Source organism: Tetrao urogallus (assembly GCF_951394365.1).
Source record: "Tetrao urogallus genome assembly, chromosome: 1".
Taxonomy (NCBI): domain Eukaryota; kingdom Metazoa; phylum Chordata; class Aves; order Galliformes; family Phasianidae; genus Tetrao; species Tetrao urogallus.
In genome coordinates, this window is record NC_136813.1 from 80097908 (window position 1) to 80120019 (window position 22112).

The window sequence follows — 22112 nt, forward strand, 5'->3', positions numbered from 1 at the left end:
TCCTAAAAGAGGCGCTCCAGCCTCCGATCACTTTTGTGGCCCTCCTCCGGATCCACTCCACATTCCTTCTCTACTGTAGCCTCAGACTTGGACACAGTACTCCAGATGGAGCCAAATGAGGGCTGAGCAGAGAGGGACAGTCCCCTTCCACTCCCTGTTGACCATCTCTCTTCTCATGCAGCCCAGGATATTGTTGACGTTCTAGGCTGCAAGAGCACACTCTTGGCCCATGATCAGCTTTTCATTGTCCATGACCCTCAAGTCCTTTTTCACAGAGCTGCTTTCAATGAGTCTGTACACATATCTGGGATTGCTCTGAGTGCAACAACTTGCATTTGGCCTTGCTTTTTTCACTTTTATTTTTTTTTTATAGGAATAGCCTTGCTGAAACTGCTTTTCCAATACTGACCTCTTTCCTCTTTCATTCCTTTGGTGACCGTTTAGTGCCCAGGGAGAAAACAACCACATAGAAGAAAAATAAATTAAATGCAGCATAAAGAAAGCAGTCACAGGAGACCTACCTGTAGCACTTTCCACCTTGTGTTCAGGTCCTCCAGACAGCTGAGAGTGTATGGGGAGAGCTGAATATCAGGAGGAGCAAACCGGTGAGCCAGCTCATTGACTTGATGCACTTTCTCTTTAAGGGGCACCATTTCTGCTCGATAAACCTGTACAAATTAAATACCATAAAAAAAGATAAGTGATAACTTCCAAAATGATGGGGTCTGCTACCAGCTGATTAACAAGGCAAAGGAGTTCCCTGTCAAGCTGAAAGGAAGGCATGTACCGACCTTCAGAGAGATAACAGTCATCTAATATACTTGCTATGAGCTCTAGGTCTAAAGGGTAGGGTCCAGCATTTCAGGAATTGGTAGCAATTTGGAGCCTTCACTATAATTTCTGGCTAGTTAAATTAAATCCCTAAGCAGAACACCCACTGGGCTGTGCACTGTAGGGCATGCTTCTCTCTGTCTCATTGTTTACATGTGCACAGCATGTGTTCCTCAGGATGGACAAATGCTGTTTAACATATGAAAGCAGAGGAAAAACACTTCTCAATTTGAGTGAATAAAAAAAGAAAAGAGATGCTAAAAACCCTTGCAGACTTTTCTGCATTTATGATCTTATCTCGAGTATCTCATGCTTTATGAAGAGAGCAACTCTTATCTAACATTACCAACACCCAATTGTATATAAAAATAAAACACTGTCAGAATAAATAGAAAGCACCTGCTGCAAAAATCAGTTCTGGCAATGCAATATATTCTAAGGCAGTTCCTGCATTAAGCCTTGTTCACTTGCTATTAATTTCTATGGCAAAAGGATCACACTTCATTGTTCAGGCAAATCACATAGGCTTAAGCCTAAAAACTGCTTGTTTTTGAGCATGTACTGAAGTATCTGGCAGATTTCAGACCAGTTATTTCAATCTGAAATGTTGATTTGCAAATACTAGTATCACCTAAGGTTGACACAAATGACTGTGTAAATCAACCATTATATCCGAATTAAGGTGAAACAGAAGATCTGTCACGATTAGTCAACATCTTTTAGTGACTATACCTTACTTTACAAAGAGGGAATGCTTAGGAACAGAGGTAAGACATAAGAAAACAAAAAGAAATCACAGAAATCACAGAAATATACGGAAAAAATGCAAACCTGTCCCCTCCCCTATTTGAGAAGTTATTTCCTTTTTAATTACTTTTTATTTTTTTTCTGCTGTATACTGATTTTTGCAGTGATATGCTAATTTTTCAACAAAAAAAAAATGAAAAAGCTTTTTCATCATCTTTAAAATTTACATTATGCATTCTATTGCTATTCTGCCTGAGTTTTTACTAGCACTTTCATTAGTTATACAAATCAAAATGTAAGAAACAAGTGAATGTTAGTCAATGCAAATAATCTTACCATTTAAAACTGAAGACAGAAAAGAAAAAATCCATACAAAGATTCAGCATGTGATATTGTCTGATTAAAAAAATCAACGACTGTAGCAATACACTAAACAAACCTTCCTGTGGACAAACAGTTCACCAGCCAACATACACGATTCTCAAGCTTGGTTTTTATTTCTGCGTTAGAGACTGAAATTTACTAGGAATTCTTTTTAGAAAAAGAAAGAAATAGTAATCATTTTTGTATCTTGTATAGTACTTTTCAGCTATAGAGGCAGTAATTTGGAATTTCTAGTTGATTCTGATTTTCATCAATATGATTGAAATGCTTTACCGTAATATTTATGTTTTTAATATTTGGTTTGCATAGTGTAGGACTGATTAACTTTTCTATTATTTTTTTTCCTTCTACACAAAGAAAACTAAACCCACCACAGGTTTATAGCAGAAAAAAATTGCAGAACTATAGAGTTGGCAATTTAAAAACAAATATACATGGTGAGTCATGTTCCACTATCACAAGGAGAGACCTATTCGAACCTATTTTGAATTAAATAGCTCAGGGTGTAAATGAATTCTCAGTGTGAACAGCAAAAGGAAAAACAGCCCCAAATTATTTTCATTATGACTGTCCTTATGCAAGGAAGAATTTCAATGGTATGAGATGCTGTAGGTGGTAGATTGGATTTTAAATGATCCATACTGTTCTGTTAGAAAATATTTTAAAATGCTTTGGAAAATTAGCAAGAACTGTAGAAGATATAGCACAGATACCAGCCAAATACCACAAGTCTAGAACCTAACAGTGGCCATAATCAGTCAGTAGACAAGGTCAGCTCACTCAGTCCTATCTCTGAGAGCACCTGGGGGCTGCTCTGAAAGTAATGCCTCCCACGATGCCAGAGGCAGATGTTGATGGTGTGTCAGTAGAGGTTGAACCTTCCCACCAATATTCCATTACATTTTCTTGCCATATGACAGATGGCAGCAGAGGGAGTCTGACACATTGTCATTTGCCATGGAAGTGCGCATGAAGCAAAGGTATGTTATTCAGTTCCTCCATGGAAGAAATCTCAGCCATTGACAATCATTGCCATTTGCTGAATATTTATGGATACCAAACACTGGATGTGAGCACAATGGATGTGAGCACAGTGAGATGGTGGGTGGTGCATTTCAGCAGTGGTGACAGTGGGTCACCTCCATTGGTCCAGATTTTTACAAGCACAGCATGCAGGCTCTTGTTCATTACTGGTGAAAAGGCATAGCTCCTGGTGGCTATTATGTTGAAAAACAATGTTTTGTAGCTGGGAATTTGCTTTATAGTTATTGTGCTCTTTGTACCTGCTGTAATTTACATAGAAATAAATGGGAGGCATTACTTTTGGAGCAACCTTGGCATATTTACTTGGGGAAGAAGGATTGGCAAGAGAAAGCATAAGCTTCTCTGCTCCTTGTTCTGCTCAATTTATGCTCAAAGATACTGGAGCCAGAAGTTCTATTTGTTTGTCAATCAGATCTTGATGGATTTCTCTTACATTATCTATTTGATTGTTGAACACAAAATATAAGAATCCAAAATAGTCTATAAGCTCAAACTTTAGGTTGAAGAACCACCTTCTGCTTTTTTTTAACCTATTACTTAAGATTTTTCTTCACTCACTACATAGTCCCCTTATACTCAGCAGCAAACTAAAACAGGCGTTGAACGAAACGCAAGCTTTTGCGATCAGACAGCATGAATCACATTCTAAATTGCAGTGACTAACCTGAGATTTTCATAAACTATACTGGGAGACCAGACTGCTAGCTCATACATAGACGCCTACCTGGCAGATACAAAATAACACAAGACATATCACATTCCTGATCTATTTATTCTGGTTTTGTGCAGGAGGTTTCCATACTTTTGGTTCACTATGCTTTTTTTAAGTGGTGGACTGGATCACTGCCCACAATCTACAGAGTCTTATATCATAGTATAATGATATTTTCTGCTTTACCAAGAATTCCTAGCATTTGATTTGGCACTCTGAACAGTGCTGGGTATTGAAGCGATGTTTTCAGAGAACCAGGGCTTACAATTTCAAGATCTCTCTCATGAGTGCTTAAAGGAATGTTTAAAAGAACTAAATGAGAACTCATTACTGTGCATATAAAGTTGGGATTCCTTTCCTTCACGCATTGCTTGACATTTATCAACACTAATTTTCACTGCAGCCACTTTACTGCCAGTCAATACTTAGGAGTTTTCTATAGCTGTTTGCAAACCATCCTTACCTAAAGGACTTTAAGTAGGTTTGTATCATCAACAAGATGTGTCACTGCATCATCCATTCTCTTTACAGCTCCTTTACATGCATATTGGACAGAGTAATCCTTCCTGAGCACAAACTCTTTCATCAGGCAAATGAACTGCTCACCTATGACTTTTATTTTCCACCTTTAACAGGAAATAAGTAACCCACATCAAGATTTTCACACTTATCCCACAGAACCTAGATTCTTTGATGACATTTTAAAAATCTTTTGGAATCCTGAAAGGCCAACACCCCTTTGTTGATATGCTCTCTGTTTCCTTCTCAGCACACCTACTTTTATGAAAGCTATGTTGTCTCTTCTACAATATGCTTTTTCCCAGATGCCGTGGTCTGCAGGCCTATAGAGCTGACTAGATGCATTATTTAGAAACTTTTATCAAATTTGCTACTTTCCATTCCTCAAAATAAAATTGTTTTAAGCAAGAAAATACTACGAGTAATTACAGTTATTTCATTCTTTTATTTCTTTAGTACTCTTGACCAGATAGGTATCTGGTTCTGGTGATGTGGCCATCTCAAACTTAACATTTGTTCTATGGGTCCTTTTTCTTCAAATATCTTTCTTTATGTACTTTTTATATATTCTGTTAGCCCTCCTACCTTTCTAGGTCTTCTACAAATTCATTTAGAAGGCATGGATTTGTTTTCAGCTTCCATTGCAGTGTCTCCACGCTGCCTTCAAATTTTACTCTTTTTAATTTCTTTTAAGCTTGTTTCATCTGCATGTAGTTCCTATTCTGAAAACTGAAAATCACTGTGGTAGATGGTTGATCGTTTTCATTTTGCTTTGTTTTAGTCCTACAGACATGCTGATTATTAGTTCATAACAATCCTTATTATGAAAGCAATTTGTTTGCTATGTTTGCTCCCAATTTGTGGCCACCTTGAGAATTTACTCCATGAAGAAGCAATTTTTGACACTTAAAAGGGGAGTCTACAAAGCATGCCCTATCATGGCATTTATTATAATTACTTTTCTTGCAATCTCTTACCAGTTATTATCTCAGTTTCATATTTTCTATCTGGGGCTGGAATTTCAAATCCCAAATGATTTTAGGTGATTTGTTGATACAATCAATTCACCTAAGTGATTTGATTGCTAACTTCCTTAAAAACAGCATTATGCCATTTATAGCAGATATCTAGTCTTTCTTATCTTTGTAATTTGTAACTTGGATGTTACAGAGTTTCCTATTTACTTGTTTCCATTCGCGTTCTGATCACTGCACACTGTATTTCTGTTTCAAACCAAATTTTTTCACTCTCCCATCTTAGCTCTTTCTCTCTGGTGTTTTTAACCCCACATGATTACAATGAGTGATATGCTTTCCATGCTTATGTATCTCTTGAAGCCTTTTACAGACCTTTTTAGAACTTAAGAGCCAGCAGATTGGTTTCTTACTTATTTGAGATTATGCAGAGTAGCCCCTTTTTTCCTCATTATTTGCAGGTAATTTTTTGTGCACATTGCATTGCTTATGCTGTGAATATCCTGTTGAAAAGAAGTAAAAGTCACCAGACAGCACACTTTCTAGAACAGCAACTCTACAAACAAAGATTTGGTGATTTGCTGAAATATAATTTTGTTTTATTTTAAACGTCCTTCCTTCCTTCCATACTTGCCATACATGTCATACTGTCCTTTTGTGAGATTTTTGTTTGTTTGTTTCCCATTATATTTCCATTTTAGTGGTCCCTAACATACAGAAAAGCACCGACTTCCTCTTCAGAAGCTGCTGAATGTTCAGAAGGGAGCTAAAGATAGAAAAGTCTACATCTTTACACTTAAAGACCACATCAGTTGGAGATGTCTTTTGTCAGGACCATGTAAAATATATGTTTTTGTTTAGAATTCATAAATTGGTTTCTTGAAACTATGAAAGGAAATTCATGCATCATTTGAGTAGCAGAGGAAATATACAGTGAACGAGCTCATTTCAATCACAATAGAGATATCATATTCTTTGCTAGCATCAGGGAGTTCCCATCACAGAAATCAAAACTGAAAATTCAGAAAGGAATATTGATTATACAGTGCACGTTTTCAATTTTTTTAACCTCTTTCTCCCTCAGCCACATGTGCAACAGCTGATAACAAGCCAAACACAGAAGTCATGAATCCAACCAAAATTAAATCAGGAGCCTGTAACTTCTGGCCCCCTGGAGTTAAGGGAATAGTGTGACTAATTTCCTCTGTGCCACTTGGAAAATACACCCCGAAGAGGAAGGTTATTCCCAGGACAAGACTCATTCCTCACGCAAATACAAAAACTGAAGTAAAATGTAAGCTGGATTTCATTTATTTTTTGCTACTATAGATTGGTAATGCTTCATTATTTTTTTTTTCTCTTACTGAACTGTTTCCTACTGATCTCAACGGCTATCATATAAGCTTGAATGTGGTCCAGAAAAGAGAACCTCAATGCCTTGTCAGAACAGACTGCAACTAAGCTGCTGTATTGCAAGCAAGAAATCATCCTTGCTCAACATTCACCATATCTATAAAAGGAACACACAGCATGTACAAACTAACTCATATTCTCAATAGCACTTAGTTTAGCTGCATTTGTTTTAAAAATTATACTCAGTAAACATAGACCATCTAATAATTACTTACTTGCAATCATTATACAGTCGTTCAATAATCGCAGAGTTTGAAACAAGTAATTGAGATTTTCAACAATGATTTTCAAATCTAGCCACTATTCCTACAATTTCCTACTTATCTGAAATATTTATGGGAATAGATTTACTTTTTTTTTTGTTACTTTTGCCTATTGAAGGGCCTTAACAACACATCAACTTATGTTTAGGAAAATCTCTGTGAGACATGTACACATTTATGCAGGTTTGCTCTGAGCACAACAGGGGAAGTCAGAAACAATCCTGAGGACAGTTCCTCCTGGTACATGCAAGACTTAAGAAGAAAATATACCCTTTCACTGAGTTTCTCTATGAGTTCACTCATACAGAAGTACGTCCCATTAGCACTAGTCTGTGCTAATCCTCAGTTTTCATAACCAGGAGAGAAGATGGAGAAGGTTATCTGGCAATGTGCTGAACATATGGGATGTCTTAGGGAGAGAAGTTCTCAGGTGTCAAATACACGTGTGGTCTATGGGGGTTTTACACCAGCTGCAGCTAAATCAGAGCAGCATAGTGAGGTGAAGTCCTCTTATGCCTCACCCACAGCAGGTTCCAGCACTGACATTTTTTTCCCTTAGCTCCATTACGGTTCAAGCAAAGAAATATCCATGTAGCAGAATACATTTTCTGGCTTGTATTTAAAGCATTTAAAGGTGGAACAACTCTCACATCATACCTGCGACAGTTGAACAGTTTTGTGTTTGTTTTTTTTTTTTTATTTAAAAATGAATCAGCTTCCTTTCTGATAGGTTTAGTGTATACTGATTCAAATTTTAATGAAACCTGAGATTGTCAGCTGCTGGTCCAATTTGCTGCACTTAGCTTCCTTTTAAATTCACATTGTATTTTTATTTGATTCTAGCACTCCTGGGGACCCACACTGTTGAAACAAAATGGATTTTGGCTGATTTGATTTTCCATATATTGTTGTTATAAACCGAGAAGTGACCAAGCAAAAACGCACCAGAGAAAAATATAAATGATTTTCAGGGATAAAAACAGTTGAAATAAAACACAGAAGGGGTGAAAGTAAATCAAATGCCCTTTAGTAAGAATATGAAAATTTGAATATAATAAATAAATAACAAATATTGTATATTGATTCTCTAAATTTTTAAAATGAAAAAGCCAGAGGAGATTCAGAATAATATCAAGAAAGATCTCTTTACTGTGAGAGTGAAAAGGAAAACACTGGAAAAAGCTTCCTGGCAAAGTGGTTGGTGCTCTATCTGTCAGTGCTCAGAAAGCATCTGGTCAAAGCCCTCAATAGTATACTTTAGTTTAGCCCCAAAGTGGTCACACAGTTGGACTTGTTGATCTTTCTCAACTGTAGAGAATCCACTTTAGCAGGGAGTTGGTCTTGATGATCACCAGAGGTCCCTTCCTACCCCTACAGTTCTGTGATTCTATGATCTTTGAAGGTCACTTCCAGCTGTATTTTTCAGGTAGCTTATTATATGATCAGTATATCTAATTTAATAAAAAGAAATATATATGTATAGATCTATCATGAAACACATGTCCCTTTGTAAAGATCAGGGCTGCTACAAACTCTTATCTTTTAATCAACAGTTGATATGCAGTTTTGCAATCCTCGAACAGAGACAATCTGTGCTTAGGAGTAGTCATTTATTCTGAAACATTGTTTTCCACCATGGAGAGTGAAAGTAAATAAGCAAGTTTAGCTAATAATTTGTGCTGTTAAAACTATAGCCATGACATGGCAAAGTGTCTGTTAACAGTTCTGCTCCATTTTTTTTCACATAATCGAAGCCAGTCATGCTGTAACTCTGTGACCAAGAAGCCAATATGGCAATCATGAGATGGAGTGCCTAGGAAATGTGAGAAGCCTGAAGCATTTCCAAGTGTAATCTGAAAGTCTAAGACACGCTGCATGGAGAACACTGCAAAGATGTAGGAATTTTTACGAAGGATTTTTTTCCTACAGTATGATTTCATTCAGCATCATTAACACTAAAATCACTTGAAAAGCTGTATATGCTCAGATCCGTGAGGTTCAGTCAAACACACTTTTAAACTATTAATAACACTTTATCAGCCTTTACTAGTTTACTGGCAAACAATGTATGAGTATATTAAACATAAATAAACACAGAAGGTTGAATAACCCATGTTCCTTACCTAAAGCTCTTTCAGGCAACAGAGGCTCATAGGAATTATCTTTGCCCTGACAAAACAGCTACTACAAAGTAAATCCCTATTGTGCTGTAAGGCAGCATGCTATTTTAAAGGTAAATATAGTATTTAAGAGACAGAAAAAAAGAAAAAGAAAAAAGAGAAAGCAGCTTATAACAGGTTACAACAGTTGTATCATGATTTTACAAACCACCTCCAGCTTCTAGACATCAGTAGGCAGGCCTTGTACTGCAAAGCTCAGGAAGAAAAACGTGGCTTTCTGGCACGGCCATAGAATAGCCAGTTTAGACACTACTAAGACACAGACTGTATTCTTACACACAACTAACATTAAAGCAATTCACATGAGAAGCTTCAAATCCTCTTCCCCTCTTCTCTAATAAAAAGTATATATAGACTACTTTTAGTAAGGAGCACAAAGCGTTTCACACAGCTTATTGCCAAACCATGTTATTAGAAGTCCATTCAATCTTTAACCTCCATAAGAGTGCAGATCAGACAGAATGAAGTGCTTTGGTGAAAGCTATATTTTCCATTTCTTGAATTAATGTTGTAACTTGGTGAAAGTCCAAGTCAAAATGTTGAAGTGGAAATTCCTGGATTTCTTTATTCTAATGAGAACATCTTCAATAGTACCTCAGAAGGGAATTAAATTCTAAAGCTAGATTTTAGTAGAGTGTAAGCTAGAATAATTTACTTTTTAGGCTAATGTAGGAAGAAAGAATGCTTAAATAAAATGCTAAGAAAGACAAAGAAAGAAAAGAAATAGTTCCAAGAGTTTAAAGCAGCAGCTTCCTGGACATTCAGGCTGAAACCCTTTTGGATGGGAGGCTGCATTGCCACATCTGCAGGGAGAACAGTGGCTCCAGCTGAAGCTGATGAAAATTGTCATTCTTAATCCTCCAGACAATTTAACTGTACTAAAATAAAACAATTTGCAGGTAAAAGCCTAAGAGAATAAAAATAATTTGAGCTGCATTGCTGTCTGGACAAATTAGTTTCACTGATTCAATTGCCATATTTGTAAATTGGGGATAATACTACTATTACAGTCCCAGAAAGAAGCTGAGATTAACTCACACTAGCTGGAACATGAGAAGCACTGTAGGAGCACTAAGTAGCAATTATCAGGGCTTATTATGGGTTAACCTTGGTTGAAAAAACGAAATAAAATTCTATTAGGCTTTAAATACATAAACATTAAAATGAGAAAATTACAGTGCTGCATGTCACTGATAAACATTCCAGGCAATCTAACATTCATTGTATTCTCTACTTCAAGCAGTGCCTAAATTTCTACTGTGTACCAGTGTATGAGCTTGATAAATTGATTTTATTCTGCTCATTGATTTACCAATGTAATAGTAAAATTATCATTACAGAATCTGGATACTTGGTAGGTACAACACCTTAGTACATCCTTATCGTCCACAGTTGTGATGGGAATAGGATAACTAATGCTTTCAAGCAAAGATTTCCACCAAGTGAACATTGCTCTGTTTAGAAACATTGCTGCAGACCTCTTCAGGGAAAAAAAAATAATCCTCCTCACAGAAAGCAGACAGCATTAAATTGCACTTCTAGCATTCCTTACTCCTGTATTTTCCTCACGTTTCTCACAGAGCTTGGCTCTGGTTATATTCATTCTAGAATGTTCTTTTCTCTACTTGGAAATGTGTCCACAGCAGATGAAATGTGGTTGATCAGTAGGACACAGGAGATCTGTTACACTTGCTGCTTGAAGATACCTTTGCTCCCTTGACCCACCCACTTCCCTGAGCCACACTGAGTTAGGGAAGCCTAAATAAAATGGTCCTTCAGTAGAAAGAAAATAATGTTACTGATATTGTAACTTTTTCCCCCCTCTTTGGTCAGTGTTTACATTTCCAAGCTGTAGGGGAAAAAAAAAAACAAAAAACCACAAAACAACAAAAACAAAACAAAACAAAACAAAACGGCTTTGGAATAGAATCACAGAGCATATCCAATTTAATGTCAAGTCCAGAAATGTTAATACTTGATTATCAGATCAGTGGCTGTATGTGCTGTGCTTATATGGCAAATGGGATAAAATAAAACGCTCTGATAAACGCAAGAGGTCCTGCGTATGTTATCTGTGCCACTTCGGGTTTGGAACATCAGTGCTTAATTCTACTTCTAAAAGATCAAGTCCCATTCTTATTCTGATAAACTGAGAAAGAGCAATCTCTTAAAAATGTTCTGGTCTGACCTCGATTCTGAACTTGAGAGGCATAAAAAGGCAGACAAGTCTTTATACATGTATTAGTCACTTCTCTCAGCGGGCTATCAGGAATCGAGATCAGAGATTACCAACACTTAAAAAGTCAAATTCTGCCTGCAGATGTGGACGTTGAGCTCCCAGTGAAATCAGTAGGGAGAGTTCATGCGAGGCAAAATTTGAGACTAAACGAAAACTGTTGTGCTAATAATAGCTTGTTCTACCAAAGTAGGCTGCAGGTAGAAAAAGATTTCTGTTTTTTACCAGTGGCCTTTTTGCTTCTTTAGAGCTCAGGATCTTTTCTACAGTTAACATCAAGGAAAAAGTTTACATTATTTAGCCCAAGGGCCCTAAGTCAAAGAGAAGTTGTTTCTATTAACAACTTCACTGACTGATGCACTTATGCACATTAATTTTGGAGTATGTATTTTATCCAAAATATTATTTACTTTGATCTAATAATACTTCCCTTTCACATAAGAAAATTCATATTTTCCATACAAAAAGCTACATATTAAGATACCTATTACAAGCTAATGCAAGAAAAAGCCATTCAAAAAATAAGATACTTGTCATTAGGATACAACACATGGAAATATCAGTAAGATTGAAGTTAATTCTGCGACAGATTAGGCAAGGTATGTACAGTGATAACCTGGAGAACTTTGGAAGATGGTTTTCAACTGTCGCATACACACACCATTATGCAAATACACAGACATACTCACAAGCACCAGTATAGATGTTTGATCTGAAGATGCAAGAAAAATCTGTGTGGATGCTAAAAAGATTCGAATTATGTAAAGGCTTTTGTACTGTAGGGAATATTACAGCTCCCCTTTTATCAACCAACAGATACAAGCATTTCTCACAAATGCTCACAAAATGACGATGCAAAAATACGATTAAAAAAGGATAGGAAATGCTTCATTTGAAATGCATCATACCATTGTCTTTAAGCTTCTCTGTAAATCTGCTTCTTTTCATTCTCCTTTCAGCTGAACATCAGTCTCTTATCTTTCACAATTACCAGCAGACTTGATTTCAAAGAGTTCTTCCTGAATAGTTATTGTTTTCAACTCTAGCTAGACTGCATAAGATGCAAATGTACGCATGTGAAGAGTGAAACTGCTCAAGTGAAATCTGCTGCAGCTGGAGCCCAGGCGCTGGTTCCTTCCTAACACATTCCTTAGCTCCAAGGCACTGTAGCTTACACTCGTCATTCTCAAAAAAATGTAATTAAAGAATATTCATTTTTTGTTTGTTTCTTTATAGCAAAGCAACATCAATGTTCTTGTATCTTTAATGATGCTGCTGTTTCTTGGTATGTATAGTCAAGCACAGTCTTAATTTTATAAGGCTATTCTAAGATTTCAATTCTCTGCCGACCCATCATTTTCATGCCTATCTTATGTAAGAAAAAAGAAAAAAAGGAAAGAAAAAGAGAAAGAAAGGATATTGTATTGGGATATTGCTCATTGAAATAGGTAGAGCAATATGGTAAAAATTATATAATTTAGTTTCCATAAAACATTCAGTATAATTAAAGTAGCAGCACCGAAATCAGAAGAGATCAGAAAAGGATAACTTTTTATTGCAAAAGGAGTCTGCAGAAGGAATGATGGTTTGTTTTACACATTTAAAATGAATTTATTTGTTCACTGTCTTATTTATTGCTATAGCAAACTCTCCAATCTTTTGCGACCGAATTCAAAGCAACAAAATAAGACAGATTTATATTTAACTTGTACCAGTTACAAAAACATGACTTTTATATATTAAATAACCATTTGTGATTACATTTCTTTTCATGTGAGAAAACAAATTCACAAGCTGTTAAGACTAAAAGACTACAGAACACAGTTGATTAACTTCCACCGCCTACAAACTGAGAACTATAGCAGAACTAACATAAACTGCTACAACTACCTGATGAAAATACTCCACAGCTTTTAACACAAACTCATATTTGAAACAAACCTTAGGAAACTCAATTTGCCTCCAATAGCATCAACCAAACAAACCTGGTAAAGTCTCTGTTGTGTAAAGCTGCGCTTCAAAAAGATAAAACTTCATACCAGGCTGTACAGACAATTAGGCGATGTGATTAAGTGAAGAGTCTTCAGTGTTTTACAACATCCTGAAAGTTCATTCTATTTTAAATAAAATGAACAAACATCAAGTTCATCATAGCAAGCACAGTAAAGTTTAAAATACACAAAAATATTCCTCAATAAAAATAGTGACATGTATAGGATGTCAAAGTTTTCCAATGAGTTTAAATCAAATATAAGCGAGATTTAAGTTTATTTTAAAATAGTTTATTATATTCTGATATATACTACTGATGTTCTATTTTATATTACCCTTAAAATATTTTTTTCATAGAAGCATAGAATTACAAGGTTGGAAATGACCTGCAAGATCATCTAGTCCAACTGTCCTCCCATTACCCTTGCTATTACAAGCTACTAAACCACATCTTGTAGATCCTCATCCAGATGCCTCTTGAACACTGCCAGGGATGGCAACTGCACCACCTCCCTGGGCAGCCATTCCAGTGCCTGACCACCCTCTGAGAGAAAAAGTTCTTCCTTATGTCTAATTTAAAACTCCTCTGGAACAACTTGTGGCCATTTTGATATTTCATGAAATTTGTTTTTGTTTATTTTACAGTTAAAACTATGAAGTCTTCTAAAATGCCATAGGATCTCTCCTCTTTTAAAAGGAACTTACTTAGAAAAATCTCTAATCTACAAATATTTTACAATTACAAAATTTGTTTGTAGAGAGGATCACTACTCCGTCCAGGGACAATTTGGGGCAGTTATGGAATGCTGCAAATGAATTAGGAAATGGCTACTTTGTATGAACTGTTTCTTAAAAATCACAGAATCCAGCACAGAACTTACTAAGAGACTTAGTAAAGCAAGTAGGACAATGTAATTCCAATTGATTATAGACTTTGGTGTCAGGCAGCTGGAGTTCAAATTAAACTGAAAAAAGTATATGCATTTCAAAGTAGTCTAAAGAGACATCAGAAATAATCACTGCATGATTCTATCATAGAATGAAAACATGAGTAGCATCTGTAACAGTTATTACTTCAGTTGTAGCCTGAAGGAAACCTTAACACTTTCATCTCCTGCATGGCATTGTATTTTCCTATTTAGCTGTTAGCCGAAGGATGCTGTCATCTTCTAGATAGACAAACAAATTAGTAATACTTAACCAAACCTCAGACCATATCCTAATACTTTGAGTAGGGGATATTTTGTTATTTTGACATTTTTAAGAATAATGGGGAGTCTATCTATAGTGGGGAGTAATACTTTAATAGTCAAAATATATTCTGGCCTGTGACTACTGAAATTGTGGAAACAGTATTTAAGGGCTTACTTAAGACTTACTTTGCTGGCTGCAAACTCTACTCAACAGAGATTTTCCCTTCAAATGTCTATAACGGCAATGACAACAGTGGTGCACATTAAAAAAAAAAAAAGTGAAGAAATGCAGGAAGCTGTCTGGGTGATGTAAAAGTTGTCACATGAAACAAAACTGAGTTTGTGAAAAATATCAGGCAAGTTAAGGGGAAAAAAAAAAGTAAAAAAAAAAAAAAAGGTAGAATATCACATCTAGCATTAAAGTAGGGAAATGATTACAAATATCTCAAAGTGTGCAGCATGTATAATAACGTATTTTTACTTTAAGGACTGGATTGCATGATCTCTACCAGCTGACTTAATTTTATGTCGGCATAAAATTAACAGGAACATAGGCATCACTTTACAATCTGAGCAAAATTTAATGGATCTAGGGCTGCTATTAATATCTAGCAAGAGTCCACTTCCTCAAAATACCTCTTTTTGGCAAAGCAGCATCTGAACTGTACCAGAATGAAGTACAGAACAATACAAGATGATTTATTTTTCCTTCTTAATGAAGAATGAATATTTTTCCTTCTTAATGAATCACTGTCTGTGATCATTCAAGGTCCGCTAGTTCAGGTCGCTGCTTCACTATGAGAGTGGTTATAAGAAAGTGGTATCTTAACCTTGTGAAATCTGTTTCTTTTCTTTCTATGGCCACATAGGAACACAACTAAAATTTAGCTAATTATTTTTGGGGGTTATTTTATTTTTGATGGCATTTGGAGAAGAGATGCCTAGGGACAAATGGACTGAGAGCACAAAGAAAGTCATTTTGGAGTAGATGATGAGCAGATCAACGGAAACTGTTCAGTTTGTAATTAGAAAGAAGTTTTAGGCTGACATTTTCCAGTGAATATTAGTCAGAAGCAACAACTGGCAATTATGCTGAAGAAAGCCTAAAATAAACAGCATGCATTTCAGAAAAGAATAGCTACTTATACAGTGCTCACGTGAATTTCTCATGGTTTTCTGTTTCACAATTTTGTAGAAAAATAGCAAAAATTGTGGCATGGGTTGTGAGAAAGAATGATTAAAAGGAATACTTACAAACTCTATGGATACACTTACGTTAAATATATTATAATTCATAATGCATATGCAAAGTTCCTAGTGTTTCTGTGAAGGTGCTATGTCCATAGCTGTAGAAGTGAAACCACAACAACTACAACCAGTTCTTAAGGAGCAAGATTCAGACTTGCATGAAAACTGCTCACAAGAAAATAAAAGGCCTACAGCACTAAATTCTGCTCTGCTTTTTACCGTTAACAATTTCCATATTGAATCATGGCACCCTCTTCATTTGACAATAAAGGAGAACAAATCGGTCTCTAGTAGAACGGAGTTACTGAAAATAGGGCTATGCAATTCAGCTCTTAATTGGTAGGTGTGCTTTTTGAACCACGCTTCTGCCTGGAACAAGAGGAGCTACATCTTGTTTACATCCAAGTGGTTGAAAGAAATTCAGAGTCCAAAGGCTATGCTGTTCACTTATTATGTATGACAGGAAACTGACCTGGATACGTTCCATGCTGTCAGTGATGAAGCAGATAACACTAAGACATGAGAAAGCACTTTGCATTGTGCTCTCAAGCATGTTGGAGGAGCTGAACTACTTTTAGCAAGAGACAAACTGCAACACTAAAATTATATTGACTTCTTAGTCACAAAATTCTGGGCACAGCATCCCAAAAGAGTAGCTTTGAGTTTTCAGAAAATTTTTCGGAGTCTGAAAGTATTAAAATCCAAAATGTCATCAGGGTTCCCTTAAAAATCAACAGCATTCACTGCTGCTGGTATTTCTCATCAGCTGACTACAGACTATAAGTCAGTGAGAAGGTATTGGTATGGCAGGTAATTACTGTTGCGCACTAATAATAGCATAACCGCTATCAAGCTTTTGTTTGTTATCAGAGGAAAGGAGCATCTTTTGGGGAGAGAGGAAAAGTGGCCCTGCTGCCATTGGAAATGGAAAGGGTACTGAATGGATGAGACAGGTATAATTGCATGTATCAGAACTTGGAAAAGCTTAATATAAAATCTGTGCTGTGGTATGATGTGAAATTAAGTGTTACAGGCATACTGCAGAAAATGAGCTATTTATTGTGAGAAGAAAGCACGCGTTGAATTTGTAGCAGAAATAAGCAAAATCCATAAAAAACCCATGAGCTACAATCAAAATGAGCAGCCAATGGATATCACGGTACAATTAACGGATTAATCTGGGCTTGAACTGAATTTGAGGTGTCCAAATGACAATTTAAATTTAGTGGACAGGAAGATACACTTGGAAGAGTGAGAGAAAGAACGTGTGTTATTAAGAAAGTTGTTTTTCAGTCCACAGATCACCTATCTGTGAGAAGAAAAAAAGGAGACTAACAGAGGACAGAGAAGTACAGAGCTATGAATTTATTTTGATTATTGTGTGGAAGTATCAAACTATTGATATCCTGTCCTCAGAACTAGATCCAAATACCAGTTGTTACATTAATATAGACCCAGGATCTGTGATAATAAGGCAGTAATGCTGATCAAGGACTAGTTATTCTGTGTGAGTTTGACATCCCACCATGACCTTAATAGCTCCAGCAACTAAGACTAAAAAGAACAGTGACAAATGGCACTAGGGGAACTTATTCCCTAGGAAGCTATTTATCAGTTTAGGATTAAGAAGGCTTCTGTGATCTCCATCATGAGAATGATTCGCAAAAAATGCAATCACAATAGCCTATGTGACCAATATTCAGATCTGCTCAGAAGATATTTGGGGTGTTTAGATGTATAGCAGGTAACAGGTATTTTACCTTGCACTGTAATATCATCAGTCACTGTCTTTAAAAAACACATCATAAAAAAAACAGCAAAGATGAGAAACGTAATATATATTAGTTTGATGTTTGACTGATAATATTTACAATGAGAAATCTTTTTTGTTTAAAAATAGCTTTAACAGATCATATAAACTCTGTTTTCTTCAGCAAACTCAGCTTTTTAACCCAAACTTTTGCAAAGCAAAAGTGTTTAAACATTACAAAAATCAATTACTAAGAAGAAAGCAAGCATCAAGATGAAAACAGCAGTAATCAGGTGTGTGTTAATCCAGCTTCCCATGTGCAGGCCAAATAGGAGATATCAAAGGCAACTACAATCTCCTGCAGATTTGAGGCAGGCTTCCCAGTGATCCTCAGTGATCCTCACAAATAATAAAGCACATTTTAGAACTGTACATTAGAAATTATACAATAGTTTTTAACTTATTTTTCATTCTTAAACAGGTATGCTGCTTTGGGAGACTAGTGGAGTTTTGGAGTCAAGGGCTGGGTATGTAGTCAGAAAGAACAAGCTAAGATGGAATCAATTCAGTGCTGTGCAGTTTGGAGCTTACTTCCCTCTCCTTCCACTTGTCCTTGTACCAGAAATCTCTCTTGTTCCTTCAGTCTTCACTGAAATACCTCTACTTTAGACTAGGAGCTCATTTCTGTAGCACAGCCAAAACAGACGCTGTTGCTCATCTGACTGTTGCTTTGACTCACTTCTACAGACTATTTTCATGAATGTTTCCATATAGCTTCCCTAATCTTACTAAGACTTTCAGGCATCAGACTAACAATTCTTTCAGTAATTTGATTTTCATCTCAGAACAACAATTCTTCTTGCAAATAACTATGAATGTAATGCTGTTATTGAAATTTTGACTTCTTGTGTAGCTTTTAAAGTCTTATGGAGAATCCACTACATTTTGTAGTAAGGTATTGAGATAGTAATAATGGTAATATCTAAACTTATCAAGACAGGGCATAAATCAGAAATGAATTTAATTAACAAATATGTCAATATAAAAATAGTCTGAAATCAGTGTAACAAATATAGAAAAAAATTTCATTTCTTGCTGTGGCTACTGTCACAGGTAATGCACGCTCTTTAACTAAACCCTCTCCTCCAGGTTTTGCAAAAATTAAAGCCACAAATTAAGGCTATGGCTGTGAGTATATTTTAATACTTGTACACCTTACTTAGATGCACTAAGAATGTGAAGAACCAAGATCAAAGTTTCTATTGCCTAGTTAGCTTGCATGTAGCAAATAAAACTAGAAAATTTTAAATAATTTAAATACTCTGTTTTAGAGTTGCATAATTTATTACTGCTGATTATGACTTTTCAAAAACAGATTTCACTCTAAAAAAAGAAAGGATGTCATAAATATGAACAACTGATGCAAAACATGTATTTGTTAATTTAAAAGGACAGTTTTTAAATGGCAGGCACAATTGTAGCCTTCTTGATGGTTTTTCCTAACACAAACATACTTACATTGCCAAGTGAGTATATGCATCTATCTTCAGGATCTGTTTTGGAATTATTATATTATTACATTAGAGTAATGAATGTATTCAAGACAGCACTTTGGGGAGCAATAACTGTAGTAGTCACAGAGTTAATATCATTCAACTGTAGCCCTACTATGTTCCTGCATTACCTAAATAGTACTAATTATCATTTAGAAGCTGTTGAAAGTGCAGTACCATTTGAGTACTCTCTGTCATATATATGATATAAAAAAGTATAGCTTGCAAGGATATGAATATTCTCTGTTTTTTCATTTACTGTTTGCCTGATGTTGTTATGGATTTACAATAGCCCACAAAAAAAATATTTTAAGTAAATACGGTACAAATGAGATGAAACCAGAATGTAGATGGTAACATCTGATTTTAAATCTTCAAGCAGAATTTTTTGTTTCTGCCTAATACTAACACCTCAGAGCAAACAATGAGGTGTCCACTCAAGTTTTGCATAAGTTTTAGGAGTCCTATTTTATGATGGCTGTTATTGAAATTCTATTCTGCCCTCCAGGACTGAACTGTAGTAGGATTCTGCACTGTAATTACAAAGTCGAAGCTCTATGGTCGCAGCTTTAGAATTAAGTAACTTGCTTTGTTTTCTAGCAATACAAGAGATTAAAAAATGAATCTATGGGTATAATAGATGGCACATTCTGAGAATTTATAAATAGATCTCTTCTGTTCATTTATGAGTTTAGCTGAAGAAAAACAAATTATTCAGCCAACTGCCCATCAGCTACTTCCTTTGTCTTGCACAATATTTATGCAGGATACTCATTAAAACTTCTATATCATTAAAACTTAAGGATAATTCTAATTTTTTACTTTTTGAAAACTACATTTGATTTTTAAAGGCATTTCTTTTCATGTCATTAGTCATTCTATTTCTTCTTTCTTAGATCCTAATGTTCTGGAAGATAAAATAACAGTCAGCTCAGGTCTCTTTCAAAATGACGAATGATTCCCATTTATGAGACTGGAACAGAGGCACTTTGTTCTTATCAAAATGGCAACCGCCTCTATTGCACTCTAGATGAAGGAATCCAGCAGTATTTATAAAGCCTGGCCCTGTCAGTCATGAAGAAAAAGGACAAATCCTTATGAGTTTTTCAGTAAGCGGTGATTTTCTGAATCATACTTTTTTTTCCAGGCAGTTTTTTTGTTTTAAAACTATCTTAGGTGTGGAGTCTACTTATAAAATAAGACAGATAGCAAATGCCACCATCATGACAAAAAAAAAACAAACAACATAACCATATACTTTAAATTATTTCTGCTCTATAAGAACAGATGCAATTATGCTCTTATCATGCTTGCAAAACTATAATAAACAACAGAATTAGTTTGTTTACCTTCCTCATGTATTCTCCTATCTACTATATTTTGTTGTCTTCAGTGCTAACTATGCATTTCCTGAATTAAGAATTAAATGTACTGAGGATATTTGCACATTCCTGCAGAGCACTTTCATATGCATTAGCAATATCTACTCTCAGTGCTGGTTCCACTTTGTTTTAATTGCAGCAATTAAAAAAAAAAAAAAAAAAGAAAAACCCTTTTAAAATAAATAAATAAATCAATCACTATGATACAAACCAATCCACTTCTCATTATACAAGTTAATTCCTGATGACCTAGCCAATCATTTCATATTCAAAAATGCTGATTTAACAACACATACCTTGACTTTTTCTAAGTGATCCTGCAGAGAGTCAATCAGCAGATCTCCCACTGGCTGCCAGGATCCCTTGAAAGCTTCAGCCTGGCGCAGTTTCAGGTCCAGTTCATCCATCGCTTCCTGAAGGCCCTGCAGCCTTTCAAGAGCATCATCTATCTTCTTTTGCCAATCAGCAGAACGTAGATTTAGCTTATCCCACTCAGTTCTGACATCATCTCCTTGCCTTCGGAGAACTTTAGTGACATTCTGAGCCCTCTCCTCAGGTGATAGCTCTAAATATAAAAGTTGAGAGAATTTTAGGATGTACTCTGTCATACAAAAAAAAAAAAAACTTGCCATCTGGGTAAGCCTAAAAAATTCAAGGCTTATTTAGAAACTATTCAAAACCAATAACAAATCAAATTTATTTTATATGTGTTTTTATTTGTAAATCTCTCAAATCCATTTTTTCCCCAATACTGATAAAAAACCCACACGTTTACGTAATGGCATTTTAAACTTGTAGCTACACCTTGCTGTATCCTGATTCAATGAAGAAGTCCTGCACGTACATAAATATTAATCACTGTGAATCACTGCAACTGAGTGGATTTGGGGGCTTTGCTGTACTGATTTCTCTTGTTTTTGTTTCATACATGATCACTAAACAAATGACATAGTTCTGAAATACTTAGTCTGTAAGTTAAATTCAGGTTTGAACTGTAGCTTTCAGATTTCAAATGGGACTACAGTTCTGGATACATCCAGAAGATTTAAAGCCAGTTTCAATATCGACTTATAAATATGAATGTCTATTTAGTTCCACACTGTTCAAAAGCATCACTAAGGGTTTCTTCCATCTGTATTTTTAGCTCTGTTTCTGAATACTGAGATTGAGCTTGGAGTGTAAAAGGAATGCTCTCACAGTGGCTGGCAGAATTTATTTAATCATCACTGATCATTAATGATCTTTCTAACAGCTCTCTCTTCAGTTACCTCTTGGTTCTGGATAGACCTTCTCCAGTCCCTCCGCTGGCTGATCTGCCAGGAAGAGTCTCACAGTCTCAAGCGCACTCATGATGACAGGTTCTTTTGTTTTCAGCTCCCTCTTGAAAGTCTGTGAGAAAAAAAACCAAAAATATTGCAAATGGTTATACAATGAAATACTAAGTGCTACCCCTTTTATTGTTATTTTTGGTCAATTAAAGAACAAAATTTTAAACATCAGCTTCCACACGTAAAAGAAGCTGCCAAAAACGTAATGAAGCTTTACTTAGCCTGAAATTCCATTCACTTGTATTCAAAGGAGCTAACATTGGCAGCATGTTGCAAAGTACCCAAGGATGCACATCCAGTTACCTACTGTGAGAGAGTACCTTCTTTTTGCTGGTTAACATCACAGTCAGCATCAAAACTTAG

The 22112-nt window shown here is 35.7% G+C and overlaps 1 protein-coding gene across 1 annotated transcript in view; it reads right to left on the minus strand.

Annotated features, from left to right (window-relative positions):
• DMD (dystrophin) overlaps positions 1-22112 on the minus strand; it is a gene marked incomplete at both ends in the record, with an annotated part of 1041552 nt that overhangs the window by 153757 nt on the left and 865683 nt on the right. The window contains 3 exons of the mRNA XM_079549062.1: positions 522-668; positions 20718-20986; positions 21690-21810. Coding sequence (XP_079405188.1) covers positions 522-668; positions 20718-20986; positions 21690-21810 — 537 coding nt within the window. The remainder of the gene's footprint in view (positions 1-521; positions 669-20717; positions 20987-21689; positions 21811-22112) is intronic.